Consider the following 18,409-nt stretch of genomic DNA (forward strand, 5'->3'; position numbering starts at 1 on the left):
ATCCCAGCAGCAGGGCCAAGAAGGGGGACAGGGTCTGCCCCTGGCAGGGTGCTGGCTGGAGGGGCCTGTGCTGCTCCCTGCTCGGGTGAGGAGAGGGGAACCTGAGGAGCAACAGCACCATGGTGGGATGCAGCTGCTGCTGGGCTGTAACCTGGGCTGCAGGGAGCACAGCCACAGCTCCAGAGACACAAACACCTTGTTTTGCCTGCTAGCTCTTTTTAAGGAGATACCTTAGAAAAACTAGGGCTGCCAGGGAAAGAAAAGAGTTTTAAGGATGTTCTAGTGCCCTGGAAAATGTTTAGAAGTTCTGTCTTGGAATGCCATAGCAGACATGGCTGTTACTGTGAGACTTTTAGCCAGGCCAGAGGCACACACAAAGAATCAAAGGATCAGACTGTGTAGCAGAGGTGAGGAACTAGGAAAGGCACAAAAAACTGTCAAAATGAAGAGGTTTCGACCAAATAAAAAACCCCGAGTCTGACATTAAATGTAGAATCAGGGTGTGTTGTTGAGGAAAAAGCCCTTTCCCTCTGAAAAAAAAAAAAAAACCACAAAAAACAAACCAAAACAAACCAAAACAAAACCAACCAAAAAACCCAAACCGAACCAACCCCCAACTCACCACTTCTTCTCAGACTGTGGTGGTGCAGGAGGGCAGGGAAGTGCAGAGATGAGTGCTGGAAGCTGTGGGCTGACAACGACCTGCTCACCCTAACAAGTTACATGTTGCTGTCTACTCTCCATGAAACCATATTCAATATGCAAAACCTCCAGTGAAAAAACCGTGCCCAGCTCCTGACTGATCCATGGCACCCCAGGTCTCCCCAGCCTACAGCACTTGCTGGGAGACTGGCCCTGCCACCCAGCTGCAAACAGCGATCAGAGCCCAGCTGGGCCGTCAGTGCCACCAGCCTGAGAAGGGCACCTGTGTGGGGATGTGACAGGGACCCAGCAGTGAGGGGCTTGGCCAGAACACAGCTGCAAGCTGCCCAAAAACCAGGCATGCTGCAGCCTCCCCTGCTTCATCTGGGGAAGGAAACAAAGTGCATGGCTTGCCTCTGTAGAGCACGGCTGGGGTGCAGCAGGGCAGAGACACTTCAGAGCAGCTGGCACACAAGGGCTTGTGTCAGCCATGGCCTCAGCGTGGTATCAGCTCCTGTCAGTGCAGGTGACATTCAGAGGTGCTCGAGATGCCCATACAGCACAGCCTGAACCTGCTCCTCCCGAGTCACAAAGGCACCCTGGGCCCTGGCAGCCCTCAGTACAAGGAGGAACTGCTCCCTCAGGGCTTGCAGCCAAGGAAGATGTTGGAGTTCCAGCTCTGTGAGCTTGGGGCACAGCAATCCTCACCACAGGCAGTGCAGGAGACACAGTAATCTGCATGCTTATGCACTGTGGCCATCCCGCAGTCAAACCCAAATGACAACAGTAAAAAACTCAGTTTATTTCTCTATAAAGGCAGAGCTTTCCTTTAAAAACCAGGGTCATTTCACTTGTGAGAGGGTATGGGGTTGAGCTGCAGGGGCAAGGCCTTCACCACGCACTGCTCCAGGCCGAGCTGCTGCTCCCTGAGGGTGCAGACTCCTGCACCAGGAGGCTCAGAGCACGCAGGGTGGCCCTGCACGGCCTGGGAGTGAGCAGAGCCAGGAGCGTGGCTCCCCCAGCCCACGCTGGGGGCAGCTGCGGCTCCCAGCGGTTCATGCAGGCAGCACAGGACACAGAGCAGGTGGTGCAGCCTGTGCACTCCACGGCAGCAGTGCCAGCAGCCCCCGTGCCGGGGGCAGTGCCAGGGCAGCGGCAGGCACTGGCTGGCCCGGGTGCAGGCACAGGGTGAATCCTGAGTGGCTGGTCTGTTGTTGCAGAGGTTTGGCTTAGCCCAGGGGAGCCTTGGGGCCAGCAGTCGTGGGGCCAGTGCTGGGGGAGTCTCCAACCCCTCCCAGCACCGTCCAGCTGTCCGGGGGCGGCCCCAGGCGGTGGCACAGTAGCTGTGCTGTAGGAGAGCTCGATGGGGGCACAAGAGGTATTAATTCTGAAAAGTGAGAGAAAGGAACACGTGGACCATAAAGGTGTACAGCTGGGAGCCCACCACAGCCTGCTAGGGGAAGCAGATGTTCCCAGGTGAGCATCACCCCCCTTGCCTTACAAAGGACATGTTGGGGGATGAGCCAGTGCAGCACTGAAGAAACTTACCTGCTGGGCTGTGGGCTCCCCTCCCCAGCTGCTCCATGCTGCTTTGGAAGAGAACACAGCACCCATCATACCCCAAGCACGACCTCCTGAGAGGCATGGCATGCTCATGACCCCGACACGGCAGGAATGGCACAGCAGCAGCAGGCACTGGGAGTGCACAAGGCCCTAAGCCCCCTTGTTACCAGCCCCTCTTTGCAAAGCCCCATCTCCTTCCCATCAGGAGCCCCATGCCCAAAGGGGTGGTGCCTCATTGGGCTACAGTACAGCTCTGGTCTGTGCACACCTGGTTCCCAGGTTACACTGGCTCAACCCAAGCTCAGCCCTGCCAGACCCTGGCTGGGTGCCTGCTGCTGTACATGGAGAACAGCCATGATGTAAGGGGCCTCACAGGCCCACCACCCGCTCTGCTGCAGACCTGCAGGTTAATCCTCTGCTGCTGGACTGTTCCATCAGCTCCCCCTCAGCACAGGACACAGCCCCAGTCCAGGCAGAAGTCAGCATGACCAGGCCTCCATCCTGCTCCAAACCCCAGGGAAATCAGTGGGAGTAGAGGGGCAACCGAGTCCCACACGAGAGGCATGTCTGGACAGGCTGGCCTCGGCAAAGACTGGCAGGAACAGAGTAAGAAACATCTCTGGGTGCATCCTGGGGGTCAGCATCTGTCCCCCACATCTCTGCTGCAAAAGCTGGACTGCATGGTCTGTTCCTCCGCCACTCAACCCGCTGTTCACTTGAGCTCTCAGCTGATAGAAGCAGAGAAGGACCAGGAAGCTTCCCCCTTGGTTCCATGCAGCTCTCCTCCATGATCCCACCATGCTCACGGCCCAAGCCGCTCCCTTTGCATGGGGCACAGAGAAGGAAACAAGACAGGGATCACCAGAGAGATCCCTGAATACAAGCAGCAGCTCACCACCTACCCAGATAAGGTTTCACTGACATTATCATCTTCCTCCTCCTCCTCCTCCTCCTCCTGGCAAGCAAACAAACAAAAACCCACCATGACCTCTCATTGCATGGGCAGGTCTCTGCCAGGAGCAAGGCTGGGCTGCTCAGACCCTGTCTGGCCCCTTCACACGGAAGTCTCTCCCCAGGCACAGTACAAAGATTTCCCACAAGCAGTGAGGGAAGGACTGGAGTGCTGGGCTGCCAGAACCTTCTGGGCTTGGGCACACAAGGACAGACAGGCCATAGCTCATCCCATGTCCCCTCCAGGTGCAAAGCCCCAAGGACAAGCTGTGAGCATGGACCGTGCTGACAGAGCTGCTGACACAGTGCACCTCTGCCCGGGGACAGAGGTGGGTGCACACAACTACTGTGGCATGCAGGAGGTGCAGTGCACAGGGGCTGGGCTGAGCCTTGGCCCAGGCTGGCAGGATGATGATCCAAGGGTCCTCTCCTTCAGAGGCAGACCTCAGCCCAGCCATGAAACCAGGTGTGCAGCCCAGGCCCCTGGTCCCTGTGTGTCAGGGCCAGCAGAGCAGTGCTGGGCCTGAGAGCAGAGCTCCTGGAGCACAGACACCAAGGAACTGCACGTGCTGTGTGAGCAACACAGCACAGTGCACCTCCTCACAACAGGCCATGTGCAAGGGGGCTGTGCAGGTATCAGCAGGGCTCTGGGAAGGCAGGAGCAGGGAGCTGCAGAGAGGTGACTCTGTCCCTGCCCTGACTCCAGACAGCCCTGGGCATGGGCCTTGCACATACTGTACCCCAAAGTGGTGTCTGAAGGGAGCACTCCCTGGGGGGGCTGGCTCACGGGCTCTGCTGGGCTCACTGCTCTCCAAGACACATGAAGGGTGAAGGGGCTGATCCTGCCTAGAGCCTGGGACGGGGCAAAAGCAGCAGAGTTAGTGCCTGCAACCTGCAGAAAGCCCAGCTAGGAATGTACAGGCCAGACTGTGGGTGAGGAACAGGGAATCCCTGCTGTGCTGGCAGGAGGGTGCAAACAAGGGTGAGGGTCACTGCTCAGGGCAGGTACTACCAGGCCCTGAGCTGGGCTACAGCTCAGGTAATGCACAGTAGTTCAGCATAGAGAGCAGGTACACCTCCCACTCCAGCCAGAGATGGGGAGTGGCAGAGAACACAACCATAAGGATAACATAAGGATAACATAAGGATAACATAAGGATAACACTCTCCCTGCCTTGGGTGTTTCACTATCCATGTCCCCTCCATGACCTCAGGACAGGGTCCCACACCAGAGACACCCACTCCAGGGCTATGCAGAGAGATACATCTGAGAAATTCCTCCTACCTGCATGTGTTGCTTCCCAGAGATCCAGTGCCATCTGAAAGGCCTGGGCGACAGTCAGAGTCACAGCCTGGGCCTGTGGACATGAAAGAGAGGGAATGTCTACTTCCACCTGGGCCCTCAATGCAGGATAACCCCATTGCCATGAAATCTGAGACTCCCCAGCACCCCCTGCTGCCTTTCTCTGCAGAACACACAGGTGGAAGGCCAAGCTCAGTTCCGTTCCCCTGGGGGCCAGCCACCCCCAAGAGCAGACCCTCAGGAGGTGGGACAGGAAATCCCCCTTTGCTCACTCCCTGCCTCTGCAGCACAAGCACACCTTCTCCCTGGCTCCAAATCCAGCTGAAGTTCGCAGAGGGAACGCCTTCTCTCGCTGAAGGGAAAGAAAACAGGCCCTCGCTCCCACCCACACCTCACGGAGCCAAGAGCACAAGGCAGGTGCTTACAATCTTCTTCTTGGGTGAGAGGAAGGCATGGCACTCCAGTGCCCCGCTCTCCTGGCTCTGGGCAACATAAGCAAAGACTTTGTTCTGCAGCTTGTCTGTAGTGCAGTAGGAGATCCTGTGGGCAGAGACGAGCTGTCAGGACAATCCAGGACCCTGGCATGGGACTTCTGCTGCACTCCCAGCACATCAGCAAGCACTGCTGACAACCTGAGGCTTTCACCTGCCCAGGCTGACCAGGCAGCCCAAACCCCCATCAAGGGCCAGAGGCCTCCTGGTACCTGCAGCAGGTAAGAGATTACTGCATCCACAGGCACTCCCTCCTGTGCCACCCCAGAGTGCCCTGTGGTTTTCCAATGGCCAACTCAACCCAGTGTGTGAACTCCAGCACTGGGACAAGAGGAGCAGAGAAGGGTGGGTGATTGCCTCCAAGGACACAGCTGGAGGCCAGGAACAGGGATGGCCTGACCTGGCACATGAGCTCTCGTGCTGAGACCTACGTTTTGCAGCAGAGATGTCCTGTCTCTGCTTCCCATCTAGCCACCAGACTGCACACTTACTGCCCTCACACCTAGCACCCACAGACACCCAGCCCAGCCAAAGGACTGGGTGCAGGAGAAATCAACATCAACTCTCACAGCAACTGCCCTAAGCCCATCCAAGTAAGCTGCAATTTCTGGCATCCTGAAGCCAGCAGGGTGGTCCCACGGCAGTGGAGACAGACATGCAGTCCTGTCCTAACTGTGGGGCTTTCCAATCAGGAGCCACAAAATCCTGCTGAATGCCAGAAGAGACAAGCAGGGCACAGGGAGATGATGGATAGGCTGATGAACTCAAGGCCATCCAGGACCCTGCCCACACAGCCTCAGGCAGTGCTGGGAGCACAGCAGAGAGAGCCAAGGGAAGGGAGCCAAGGAAAGACCTAAGCTTGAAGGTACTACTGACAGAAGGCCCATCCCTCCCTGGCTGCTCAAATTCCCATCAGTCTTTAGCTGGCTGCTGGGGAACACCCAGCCCAAACCCTCAACATGCTCACCTGTAGATGGAGATGTTCTCCACCATCTCCTTGGTGTCTGCATCCTGCAGTGAGATGCCCCTTGGAGACACTGTCAGAATCACCTTCTGAAACTTGCGAGCTCCGACCCGTGCCTGGCAGTGGAAAAACACCTGCAATCTCTGCAAAACTGGCAAGGGTCTGCACCTCACCCCCTTGAAGGAGCCCCACAGACTCTGTACAGGATCACTCATTTGGATACTTGCTGCAAAGGCTCCTGCTGTAGGGATGGGACAGCAGAGTCTGGCAATCAGGCATGCCCTGCACGTAACACTCTTCAAATCTGTTCACACTACTGCCACACACAGAGCAAGGGACAGACCCCACCTCTCCCAGTACTTCACCCTCCTCTCTGGCTGTGGCAGGCCCAGCTCTGCTCCCAGCCAGGTTCAGGTGTGGGAGCAGGTGCCTGGGGCTGTCCTGCAGGAGGACAGCTGTCCCTCAGCACACAGGCAGACACCAGTAGCCTCCTGCACGCCACGCTCCTCTTGGGAAGGGCACAGTCCCTCACTGGACCTAAGGGCTAGGACACAGGCACTTCCCGGAGTGCAGGGGCTGGGCTCTGACCCCAGCACACCACGGCCCCAGGACTGGGTCTCACCGTGGCCACGATCCTGCGGATGGCAGCAGCAGCCATGTCTTCTCCTTTAGGCTTTTCTACCAGCGTCATGCCCAGATACTTGAGGGTGAAGCACATCCCCTCAAGCAGTGGCTCCTGCATATCGGCCCAGCTCTCAGGAAGCTCTGCAAAGACAGAAGCCCTTAGAAGCCATGTGCCCAGCAGCTAGTCCTGTCAGAGCCACCCCACCCATGGCTCCCAGCAGCAGTGCTGCTCCTTGCCCCCAGCAGGACACTCTCCTGGCTCTGTGACATTCTGATAAGAGGAACAGAAGGACCAGGCAGCTCACCCTTGAAGCTTTAGTCCTCTAGCCCTGAAGCCCAGGCTCTGTCAGCACAGACAGACAGCTCCTGCATATCTGCACAGGGCTGAGGATGCTGCAGCCCTCATTGCTGTGTGCAAAAGCCTTGTGTTCCTGGGTCTCATCTGTTTCATTACAAATAAAATGTTCTCTGTGGTGCATTCATCTCCGCCACCTGAGCTGCTGGCACGCCTGAAGAGCAGTAGCATTCACTGCCACCTCAGATCAAAATCCCCAGATTGGCCCAGTGCAAGCAAAGCCAAACCCCTTGGCATCTCATCTGCAGCAGCAGGCTGCCAGGGCAGGGCGAGCTTAGTCAGCACTTGTGATCCAAGCTGGGGTTAATGGGAAGCAACTGCACTAGAGATGCTTCGTTAAGAAAGAGATGGGAATTGCCAAGGTATGTACTGTTCACACTAAGCTAATACTTTTCAGGGTTATTTTCACCTCTTCCCTGGGATTTGCTCCCTGAACAATACCGGCACACTTGCAGAAGGGTCCAACTCATAATTGGAATAATCAGAACCCACAGGGAAATCAGGAGACCTTATTTGCACAGCATACTCTTGCAGAAGTGACAACTATCAAGGAGGCTGCCTGGTGCCATGCAGGCACCGGTGACCCCCACCCCAGGCAGCAGAGCCCTGTGTCACTCCGAACTCCGAGGTTCATGAATACCAGGGCTGCCAGGGCAAGCGCTGCTGCTCCAGGGAAGCCTTGGGCAGCTCACTGAGAACAGCCACACACGGCCCCCTGTGCCGCAGGCTGCCTGCGGGGTCACGGAACCATGCAGCGCTTTGGGTGGCAAAGGACCTTACAGCTCATCCAGTTTCACTCCCACAGGCAGGGACTCGTTCCACTAGACCGGGCTGCTCCAAGCCCCGTCCAGCCTAGCCTTGGACACTTCCAGGGACGTGTCCGCGGTCGCTCTCGGACCCTGCCGGGCCGCGGGCATCACGGGCTGGCCCGGCACACCCGCAGAGGGCCAGGCCGGCAGCCCGAGGGGCCCGAGGCCCGCGGAGGCCGGGGCGGTCCCGGCGCAGTGCAGCCCTTCCAGCGCGGCCGCCCGGGCCCGTCAGCCCCCGGCGCGGGCGGCCTTGATTCACCAGCGGGGCAGGAGCGGCAGCGCGGGGAGCGGAGGGCTCGGCGAGGAGCTGGAGCGCTGCGGTGCCCCGCGGCCGGCACAGCCCCGGCCCCTTCGGCCCGACCCCCTCCCCTAACTCGGCTACCCCTACGGCCGCGCCATCCCCCTGCGGTCCTCCAGGCCCCTCAGGCTGCCCCGCAGCAGCAGCGGCCGCGTTCCGAGCCCGACCGCGCCGAGCTGCGGGTTCCCCGCCCGGAGCGACGCCCGGCCCCGACCTCCGCACCCGTCCGCACTCACTGCGCCGCCGGCGGAGCCCCAGGCCGTGCCGGGCGAGGCGCGGGCTCCGCAGCACGGCGCGCCCCGCCGCACGCAGCGCCTCCATAGCGGAGCCGGGATGGAGCCGCGCCGATCCGCGCCGAGCCGATCCGCGCCGGGCCGATCCGCGCCGGGCCGATCCGTGCCGAGCGGATCCGCGCCGGGCCGATCCGCACCGGGCCGATCCGTGCCGAGCCGATCCGCGCCGGGCCGATCCGCGCCGGGGGGCGGGGGGGCGCTCCCCGCGGGCTCCACGCACTCGCGTCAGCGCGGCCGAGGCGACGGGGTCGCCGCGGCAACGGGGGCGGGGCGAGGCGGGCGCCGGAGCGGTGGCGGCGGCGGCGGCGGAGTGGGCCCGTGGGACCCCCGGGCCCGGCGGAGGGCGCGATGCAGCTGCGGCACGTGCGGACCCTGCTGGCCCCGCAGGTCGGGCCGGGCTGGGCTGGGGGGACCGGGCCGAGGGGGAGCGGGCCGGGCCGGGCCGGGCCGGGCCGGACCGGACCGGACCGGGGAGAGCGGCCCTCAGCGGGCGGGGGCGCGCAGCGGCGGCGCTGAGGCTGCGATGTGACTGCCGGACCGTGTGCGCCCACTGAGCTGCGTGCGCCCACTGGGGCTGGTGTGTCCCCGCTGAGCTCTGTGTCCCACTGAGGCTGGTGTGTCCCCGCTGAGCTCTGTGTGTGTCCCGCTGAGCTGTGTGTCCCGCTGAGCCGTGTGTCCTGTGTGTCCCGCTGAGCTGTGTGTCCCCGCTGAGCCGTGTGTCCTGTGTGTCCCGCTGAGCTGTGTGTCCCCGCTGAGCTGTGTGTCCTGTGTGTCCCCGCTGAGCTGTGTGTCCTGTGTGTCCCGCTGAGCTGTGTGTCCCCGCTGAGCTGTGTGTCCTGTGTGTCCCGCTGAGCTGTGTGTCCCCGCTGAGCTGTGTGTCCTGTGTGTCCCGCTGAGCTGTGTGTGTGTCCCCGCAGGACGGGACGGCGCGGGTGACCTGCATGGCCTGGTCCGCCAGCAGTGCCCGCTTCGCCGTGTGCACCGCGGAGCGCGTGGTGCTGCTCTACGACGAGCAGGGCGAGCGGCGGGACAAGTTCTCCACGAAGCCGGCGGACGCCAAGGTGAGCGGGGCCGGGGCTGGGGCTGGGGCTGGGCCGGGCAGCGCTGGGGCAGCTCTCCTTCACATCGACCCTCCCCGCAGTACGGCAGGAAGAGCTACGTGGTCAAAGGCATGGCCTTCTCCCCGGACTCCACCAAGCTGGCCGTGGGGCAGACGGACAACATCGTCTACGTGTACAGGATCGGCGAGGAGTGGTGAGTACGGGGTGGGATTCGGTATGCTCCGTTCCGCCCTGCCGTGGGCTCCCTCAGCCTGATCCTCGCCCTGACACCCTGCAGGGCCCATCCCCTGAGCCGCAGAGCCGCACTGGTGCCCGTGGGGAGCAGAAGTGAGATTTCCTGGGCAGGAGCCCGGGCTGTGCACGCAGCTCGCTGGAGCCTTTGTTGTCACAGCTGGGGAGCCGTGGCACACACCTGTCCCACTGCAGCTGCATTTGCTGGCAGGAGTTGTGCTAACAACACTCAGAAAGGCAGTTCACCAGAATTTTGGAAGCTCAGAAGCTGGGGGTCTTTTTGATTTTTTTGCCTAAAGTTGTGATAGACTAGCAGCAGGCAAAGTTTCAATGGACTGTGTTTGGCAATATCAAACCAGACTGTATAAGCAGTAGAGACCAGAATATGTAGTGTTTCTGATAGTAACTTTGTTTATCTTTTTCTGCAGGGGTGACAAGAAGGTGATATGCAACAAGTTCATCCAAACGGTGAGACCCAGACTTCTGTTTGACTCCATTTTCTCCAGCATATGTAGGAAAAGACAATGAGAGGTCTCAGCTTGTACTCACAGGTGTACTTGGCCAATCTGTACTTGACCTTTAAAGATCCTAAGAGACTCTCTAAATTCTGAGGCACGTGTTACTCATCAGGCTTCAGAGGTGTCCTGATGCCTGGGTACAACAGAGTAAATTGTTGAACGATCAATGCAATCAGTTGCAAAACTTTGGGGACTACTTTAGGCATCAGTGGACAGACTATTTTAATGGAGTTGAAAGGGAAAAATACAACTCACTCAGTGCCCAACTATTCTTCACAGGTTTGCAACTCTAAACTTCAAGACACCTTATTAAACAAATAAATAAAAATGTAAAGTGTGCAGAATTCAAACTGTGCTATTTCCACATGCTCAGTTGCCTCAGGTTTGTGATTTCTATCAGGTTTGCTCCTTGGCCACCTTTGTGTTCTGCTGCTCTGGCTCTGCCTGCCTGTGTCAGCAATATTCCCAGGAGGTGTTTGCCAAGGCTTGCCCTGAGATCTGTCTGGAAAAGGCAAAGGTGTTACTAATTCCTTGCACAGAAAGCCATCAGAGTGAGCAAATACAGCACACTGACTACTTCTGTCCCAGGCAAAAGTCCAGCAGCTGCCCTGGGCTTTCCAGGCAAGTGCCATCACCCCATATTCTCTGTTTCACCAAGAAAGTTCTCTGCAGGATAGGAGGAATCATTCTTCATGTCCAAATCTCCAGAAGACATAGAGCTGCTCCTGATGGAGCTGCTGGAGTCCGTGCCAGGCTTTCTGAAGCAGTCTCTCAGGGAAGGGCAGCCTCAGCCTCTGGCTCTTACACCTCAGAGTTGGGTCATGGCTTACCACCGTGGCTGCTCTGACTGCTCCAGGGAGCCCAGGGAATTCTCTGTCTCTGGCGACTGGAAAGCCACTGGTCAGCCTCTGCTTCTCTGTGGTTTGAGCTGCTGCACTGAGTGGTCGTGAGGAAAAGAGAGCAACAGGGCCCTGGTGTCCATTTGTCCCTTTCCTGAGCAGGGTGGTTATCCCAGGTGTGGGCATCCTTAGCCTCCCTGGAGGGCTCTTTCCTTGTGTACTGCTTGCTGCCTGCCCCTCCAGCTGCCAGCCTGGTGGGGCCCTGCTCACCTCTCACAAGCTCAGATGCTGTGCATGGCACATGTACAGATTTTTGTATTTTTAATATAGAAATTCAGTAATTTTTTTCTCGTACTCTCTCATTTCCCCATACCTTTTCAACCATTTGTAACACAATGAATCCTTTATTTTTTCTGGTGCTGTATGTCTGGGGTTTTACCACTATGTCTGGCTTTCTTCTGTAGCTAAATATTGTTATTTACAACTTTTTGACATGTTCAGTCAATATGAGAGATCATTTATTGAGCCCTTTCCCTCTCCTGCCACTGATCTCTCTTACACACAGTGATCACAGTGTGTGATACACTGGCAAGCCAGGCTTCTGCTGAGGGCCAGGAGGTCAAACAATGAGCACATCACCACTGTGTGAGAATTGTTCCCAAGCTTTTGTTGTGTTAGAGTGGAAAACAAGAGGCTGACACATAATAAGGGAAAGATAAAAATTCCTGGGAAACAGGTAATGAAAATGGGTCTTGGTCATTTGTTGGACATTTATATTATGAACAGTTTCTTTTCCTTGAGTCATTTTGTTGTGTGATTGTAGCTGTGTGTGCTGATACAAATGATCAGAGCAGGGATGGAGATTAATAAATGAGGGGTTTTATGTATCTTAAGCAGTCCCAGATGCTTCAAATGGGACAGAGAGCCAGTGAGGCTGGTGCTGGTGGCACAGTGCCAAACACCAGCCTCCTTATTGACTAGAGTTCTGCAGGGTAGACGTGGAAGGCTTTCATAAACTTTCTTGGCCCTCTCTTACAGTTGTGTTTTGTGGTCAGCTTCATTCATTCTGACTCCACCTCAGATCTGAGAATACCTTCAGTTTGGATTTAATGAGCCTGTTTCTACCTGACCTACTTGGTAGCATCTAATAGCCATCTTACTTGTCAATGAAAAAATAAAGGCTATTTCTTATTCATGAAATAAAAATCCAACTGACAAATATTCTCATAGCTATTACAGAAGTTGTCACAGTGAAATTATATTTTATACTTGTTGCAAAAAACCTTTTAAAACAGCCATGATTTTACACATTCACCAACAGCATGTGGCAAGCCAAGCACCTGCTCAGTAAGTAATACTCTCAAAAGAGCTCCAAACTGAACACATCTATATAACTTTGTTGCCCTCCCATAGTCCTCCGGAGTTCAATTACTTTGCACCAGCCCACTCCTATCTCCTTTAAGCTTCAGCATGGAGTAAGGTTTGTGCAGTATCCTCAGCTCCTGTAAGGCCTGTCCAAATGTGCCATCTCTCGTGCCTCAGTGGTGTCTGTTCGTGAACTATTTTAGGTGGCAATGGGGCAGGAAGCTGAGCAGGGTGGAGCTCTTACCTCTCTTTTTACCTCCTCCTTTGCAGAGTGCTGTGACCTGCTTGTTGTGGCCAGCAGAGAATGTCATTGTCTTTGGTCTCGCTGAAGGAAAGGTAGGGGAACTTACCTGTTACCTGTGTGACTTCCTTTCCCCTGCTGGGTCTGGAGCTGGCTGGGCTGAGGAGTGAGAGCCATCACTGGGTGCCACAGTAACAGCAACAGAGGGATTACACCATGGACTTGGATTTTCTGGTTCCCAGTTAGTCCCTGGAGGTTCTACTGCATCTTTTGGATCTTTCTCCAAACCTTTCTAGAAATGTGGAAATGTGACTCCAACTTTTTTGTAATTTCCACTTTTATAACTTACTGGAAGGCAGTGAGCTTCCTGTGGTTTCTTTCCCCAGTAGTGAACTGGGAAACCTCTGGGAATGTTACTTATACTGGGGGAGATCCACATTCTACAGACAAAAGCAATACTGATCATTTTCTCTTTCTCAGGTTCGTTTAGCAAATACAAAGAACAACAAGTCTTCCACCATTTATGTGACAGATTCCTACGTGGTGTCACTAACTTCTAAGTGAGTATGGCATTGGTTTGCCCTGCCCTGCTTTGGCCCAGGCTTACACCTGCTGTTGGCTTGGCAGAACAGGGGCCAGTGTGGGAGGTTGCCAGTGTCCTTGTGCTGTCCCTTACTTGTCAAGGTAGTAACATCCTGTGCTCTCCAGAAGGAATTCCTGCCTGAAATCTGGTACCTGGCTGTGCCACACAGACAGTCTGGTTGTTCTTCAAATACAGTTAAGGACTAAAGTCTCCATGAGCTTACTTATATACATTGATGTATTTGAATCTGTGACTTTATAAGGATTACATTTGTAAGCTTCATTTAACTAATAACTAATATTAATCATGTTTAAGGCTAAAAAAGTAGTAACTTTCTGCCAGATAAAACCTTTGACAAGGCTGTAATTAGGAAAATAACCATAAAGTGCAATTTAAAATTATTTTCATTAATAAGATTTCATTTTAACTACTTTAGTATTTACCTCAAAATTGAGATGTGTCATGGTCCTAGGAGTGGAATTTTCACTAAGGGCAGATTCTGTTGACAGATACATGATTACTGGATTGCAACAGTGCCAGTAGAATTTGTATTCTGTTCTTGAATCTTCTAATCTTTGTTAAAAGGTGTTTCTTTGGGTACATGGTCTTCGGCCTGTTTCTTCATCTTTGCTCTCTTCTCCCTGCCTGTGTCCAGAAGTACGAGACATCAATGCTATAGAAAATTGACTTAGGCCTGGAGTTTTTGCCCAGCTGTTTTTGCCTACATTGTGTTTCTTTTAGGGATCCCCAGTATCATAATATCCAGCCTCACTTCTGGAGCTGTTTGATACACATTGCTGCAAGCACTTGTGAGCAGAGTCATTATTCCACTGAATGTCACTTAGCTTCTGGGTTTTAGTAATACAGAAAGTTGATTATTGTGATTTTACATGATGAAGATACGTAACTGGTCACTCTCCTTTCCACTCTGGGTTCTTTTGTCTCCTTTCTTTTTGCAGACACTGGCACAGGTACTTGATGTTTTTCTTGTCTTTGGGGAAGATTGCTTTGGTGAAGAACATTAACCGTGACCCTCTAGGAATGGGATATGAGTATAAAGGTGCAAGTCTTACTGCAACATTGCATCATCCTGTCTGTGTTTTTCTGCAGTGTGTCGGGGAAGGGAATCCTGTCTGGCCATGCAGATGGAACCATAGTGCGCTTCTTCTTTGATGATGAGGGGTCAGGTGAATCACAGGTATCAAAGATCCTTCTGAAGTGAGCAAAATTCCTGTTTGCACAGCGTTCTTCCCAGCCCCAGAGCTCTGGGAAGGGATCAGGCTGTGGAGGAGTCTGGAGAGGAGCTGCAGGCTGGGCTTGCTAGCAAAGGCTTTGGGAAGTATGAATGGAGGCAGAACAGTGACTAGATGCTTTGGAATACACTAAGGGCAGCAGTAAGGGGGGAATTCATGTTTTGGTTTATGAGGCATAAGGCTGCTCAGCTGTGTGGAAAATCTGATGTTCAAGTGTTCAGGAGAATGATGCTTGAAGAGGTGGGGTTCCATGGAGTGGCTGCTGTTGTCTCCACACTAAGCAGTGTAGTTACCACAGTTAGTGTTGAATCTCAGGCTCACATTTTGTCCTTGGACACCCGGCATTTCTCCTGAGCCTCGTGCTGCTCTGTGCCAGGAGTCTCTCTGTGCTTCAGGTTGTGGTGAAGGGGATTCTGTTCTCAGATCTTTTGTCTGCAGCTGAAGCAGTTTGAGCATGGCTGCTCTGCCGTGATATCATGAGGGTCCATGTGTACTGTGCTATGTTGGGAGTTCAATCTCAGTCTAGTTAATGGTATCAATCTTCTTACTGGTATTAGAATTCTTCTCACACAGTTAAGTGAGTGTAATAGTTGATACATCTCTCAGTTCTGGTTTCTGTCTTCCTGCAGACCAGGCAGGCAGACAAAGCTGCCCCATGAACTGGGCTTTACAGAAGGTCCCATACTGGTGCCACTGGGATAGCTGAGCACAGAGGCCAGCTAGGAGCTGGGGCCATTCCCGTGTTCAGGGTGTTCTTGTCTGTTGTAGGGTAAATTTGCCGTGCATCCCTGTCCTCCTTATGCCCTCGCCTGGGCTCCCAACAGCATTGTGGCTGCAGGCTGTGACAAGAAGATTGTTGCTTATGGGAAGGAAGGCAGCGTGATTCAGACCTTGGACTACAGCCGGGACTCGTCAGAGAAGGAATTCACCACAGCAGCCACCAGTCCCAGTGGGCAGTCCATTGTTATTGGCAGTTACGACAGGTACCACGTACCTGATGGAGAGTTCTCCTCTTTACAGTCTTTTCTCTGTCAGCCATACACAGTTTTTGACGTCTCTCTGATCTCCTCTCCCACAGGTTACGGGTTCTGAACTGGAGCCCACGGCGCGGTGCCTGGGAGGAGGGCAAGCCCAAGGAAATCGCTCACCTGTACACGATCACGGCGCTGGCGTGGAAGAGGGACGGCTCGCGGATCTGCGCGGTTTGTGTCCCCAGGCAGGAGCTGAGGGGTCCCGCACCAGGGGGTGTTTGTGCCTGGGAGCAGAGGGGTGGCTGAGGGAGGCTTTGGACACACTTTGGTCGCAGTGATGGGGTCACAGCAGCAGCCAGGAGTGCAGTGCAGATCTGAGGCAAGGCCTTGCCTCAGGAGCTGCTGCACTCAGGTGTGCCAGTGTGGGGCTGTGAGACCTTGTGCTGTTGGTGTGATGGCTCACTGGGTGCAGCAGCCCTTCTCTTTTCTCAGAAGTGTGATGAGGTCAGCACAGCTTCCCCAGAGCAGTGCCAGGAGCATTCTTTCCTCTGGGCACCTGTGAGAAGCAGTATACAGACTGACCTGCTAATTACACTCTGTTTCTGTGCTGTGTTTTCAGTTCAGTGTTCTCTTTCTTCTACCTTCAGCCATCAAGCCTTAATCTGCCTTTCTCTAAAGTCAGATAATTCTTTAAATCTCTTTAAATTGATCTTTCTGCATATTTTCTGTAGTAAGTTGACTATCTCAAAGCACTTAAATTATTTATGAAAGATGTTATTTACAACATTTCTTTAATAGTTTTTGTATATTTTTGTGTTCAATAATCAAGAATCCTTGAAACATTTTCAGACCAAAAATTACTGAACATGTGAACAGATATTTTAAGAGAAGGGGAAAAGGGGCTAAGGCATAGGAGATCAGTGGAAAGAATGGGGATGTTAGAAATAAAGGTGAAAGGATTCTTCTTGCAGGAAGGAGAGATTAGGAGGCTGGGGGAGGGAGAAGTGAGAAACTGAGAAGAATAATGGGAAAGATGAGGACAAAGGTGGTTTTTAACCCTGCCTCCTCCTGTCCCAGATTCATGCCAGCGTTTGGTAATGTTCATTTTTCTGAGAATGGCTTGATCTTTCTGTTGTCTAAAGAAAGTCAGAATGGGGCTGGTCCTCCTGCGTGTGGGTGCTTGAACCTTGTTTTCCAGAGCAGCTGGGACCGGTGTGTTTGTATCTGACCTCTGATCCTCTTCAGTGAGCAGGGTCTGGAATATCTCTCCTTCACAGAGTTCACTCACCACGTGATGTGTTTTTGTCCCCAGGGTACGCTCTGTGGAGGAGTTGAACAGTTTGACTGCTGTCTTCGCAAAACCATTTACAAAAATAAATTTGAAATTACGTATGTGGGACCAAGCCAGGTAAGAGAATATCTAACGAGGTATGAAATTCCTGATGAAAATGGGATGTTTGCCAGAACTGGACATGTTTGGAGTTCTACACCTATGGTTTCTTCATACCAACTTGTTGAGAAAGGCATAGGGGATATGCCAGGGACAGGGTTAAGCTTGAGTAGGAATTGGCTAGGATAAAAGACCATGGAGTTAATTTCCTACCTTATGAATATAGATACCTCCATGTATCTATAATCTATAGATATCTATAGATAGATATATATAGTATCTATATCTGTAGATACCTCCCATGTAATAGGGAGATACCTCCATGGCAAGTGCAGACTTCTGAAGTGATTTAATTTCAGCCAAATTTAGCTTGTTCAGAATGTGGCACTGAGGGTGAGCTGGCAGCCTGGGCACCCCTGTGTAGTCAGGGGAGAGAGTACAGGACTCCTGAAAGGGCTGGGGGCCTGAGTGGGTCTCCAGTTAGGCTAGTAACTTGTAAATGGCAAAAGTAAAAATTCTGCATGTCTGCTATAGCTGTCATCCCATGCAAAAGGAATGGTAAGGTTTTTTTTAAAAGCAGAGGGAAATGATGTGAGGGGATATCTAAATATTCTAAATATTCTGTAATATCTAAATAAAAATTAATCTGTTGCCTAATCTTCCATGGGGCAAGAGGTCTGTGCATGGCCTCACATTGCTTTTTCTCACTTTCTCTAGGTCATTGTGAAGAACCTCTCAACAGGAACTCGAGTTGTGCTGAAATCCCAGTATGGTTATGAGATTGATGAGGTGAAGATCTTGGGGAAGGACAGGTACCTGGTGGCCCATACCTCAGACACGTTACTGCTGGGTGACATCAGCTCCAACAAGCTCAGTGAGGTACTGGAAAATCAGTGGCATTCTGGGGTGTCAAATGCTTAACTTCATCACGCAGAGGACATGATTTCTGCATGGGAACAATACCTCTGTTTTCAAAGAATCATAGAATAATTCAGGTTGGAAGGGGCCTTGGGGGGTCTCTTACCAAATGTACTGCCCAGAGGATGGTCAGTATTAAATCAGATGTTGTTGCTCAGATCCCACATTTTTTCTAGTCCTCTCTTCCAATGCTTTACTGTACTCATGGAGGAAAGCCTTTTTCCTAAGTCTAATTGGTATTTCAACTGCTGTTTTATGAGCACTTTTCATCCTTTCACTCTGCATCTGCCAAAAAAAAAAAAAAAAAAAAAAAGCCTGGCATCACTGCATTAGAGGTTTCCTAAGCCCTCCCTTCTCCAGGCTGAAGAAGCCAAATTCCTTCAGCCTCTCTTCATTGTGTAAGTGCTTCACTCCCAACCATCTTGATGGCAGTGTGCTGTTCTTGCTCCAGTTTGTCAGTCTTTCTTGTACTTGGGGGCCCAAATCTGGATGTTTTACTTATATACATTCTAGATGTGAATGTACAAATCTGCATGTGCTTAAAGGAAACAGAAAATCATCAGAAAAGAATTCATGACTGCATCCCACAGCTTATGCTGGTGCCATTTCTGGTACCAGACAATTCACACAAAATTGTCCATCCCCTGAACCTCACAGTGCACTGAGTGCTGAGCCCATGTGCTGAGCCTGGAGAATGGAGAATGTTAATGCTAATGTTTGATAAAAGCATTAAATAGGCTTCAAGG

At 53.3% G+C, this 18,409-nt stretch overlaps 2 protein-coding genes across 14 annotated transcripts in view; one reads left to right on the forward strand and one right to left on the reverse strand.

The window, feature by feature from the left end:
• Positions 1 to 1,424: 1,424 nt before the first annotated feature.
• LOC134563714 (low density lipoprotein receptor adapter protein 1-like) lies at positions 1,425 to 8,478 on the reverse strand. 8 transcript variants are annotated; one of them, XR_010083414.1, is made up of 10 exons: positions 8,237 to 8,478; positions 6,537 to 6,679; positions 5,918 to 6,030; positions 4,885 to 4,999; positions 4,442 to 4,514; positions 3,897 to 4,009; positions 3,108 to 3,160; positions 2,606 to 2,797; positions 2,191 to 2,228; positions 1,931 to 2,029 (listed from the first exon to the last, which is right to left on the reverse strand). XR_010083414.1 is itself a non-coding variant. In XM_063421953.1 (9 exons), the coding sequence occupies exons 1-9, from the start codon at positions 8,319 to 8,321 to the stop codon at positions 1,872 to 1,874; spliced, it is 888 nt and encodes a 295-aa protein (XP_063278023.1). In that variant the 5' UTR covers positions 8,322 to 8,473; the 3' UTR covers positions 1,425 to 1,871. The 8 variants fall into 8 exon arrangements, 5 of the variants coding, with proteins under 5 accessions (XP_063278023.1, XP_063278016.1, XP_063278007.1 ...); XM_063421953.1 differs by lacking the exon at positions 2,606 to 2,797 and having other exon boundaries at positions 1,425 to 2,029; positions 3,108 to 3,157; positions 8,237 to 8,473; XM_063421946.1 differs by lacking the exon at positions 2,606 to 2,797 and having other exon boundaries at positions 1,425 to 2,029; positions 2,191 to 2,231; positions 3,108 to 3,157; positions 8,237 to 8,473.
• A 30-nt stretch (positions 8,479 to 8,508) lies between these two features.
• IFT172 (intraflagellar transport 172) overlaps positions 8,509 to 18,409 on the forward strand; it is a 38,472-nt gene continuing 28,571 nt past the window's right edge. For all 6 annotated transcript variants that reach the window (XM_063421767.1, XM_063421784.1, XM_063421794.1 and 3 more), the window contains exons 1-11: positions 8,509 to 8,680; positions 9,211 to 9,354; positions 9,435 to 9,547; positions 10,014 to 10,053; positions 12,578 to 12,643; positions 13,029 to 13,108; positions 14,242 to 14,329; positions 15,153 to 15,367; positions 15,463 to 15,586; positions 16,668 to 16,763; positions 17,463 to 17,624. In XM_063421767.1, coding sequence (XP_063277837.1) covers positions 8,642 to 8,680; positions 9,211 to 9,354; positions 9,435 to 9,547; positions 10,014 to 10,053; positions 12,578 to 12,643; positions 13,029 to 13,108; positions 14,242 to 14,329; positions 15,153 to 15,367; positions 15,463 to 15,586; positions 16,668 to 16,763; positions 17,463 to 17,624 — 1,167 coding nt within the window. In that variant the 5' untranslated portion in view covers positions 8,509 to 8,641. The remainder of the gene's footprint in view (positions 8,681 to 9,210; positions 9,355 to 9,434; positions 9,548 to 10,013; positions 10,054 to 12,577; positions 12,644 to 13,028; positions 13,109 to 14,241; positions 14,330 to 15,152; positions 15,368 to 15,462; positions 15,587 to 16,667; positions 16,764 to 17,462; positions 17,625 to 18,409) is intronic.

Source organism: Prinia subflava, chromosome 2 (assembly GCF_021018805.1).
Source record: "Prinia subflava isolate CZ2003 ecotype Zambia chromosome 2, Cam_Psub_1.2, whole genome shotgun sequence".
NCBI lineage: Eukaryota > Metazoa > Chordata > Aves > Passeriformes > Cisticolidae > Prinia > Prinia subflava.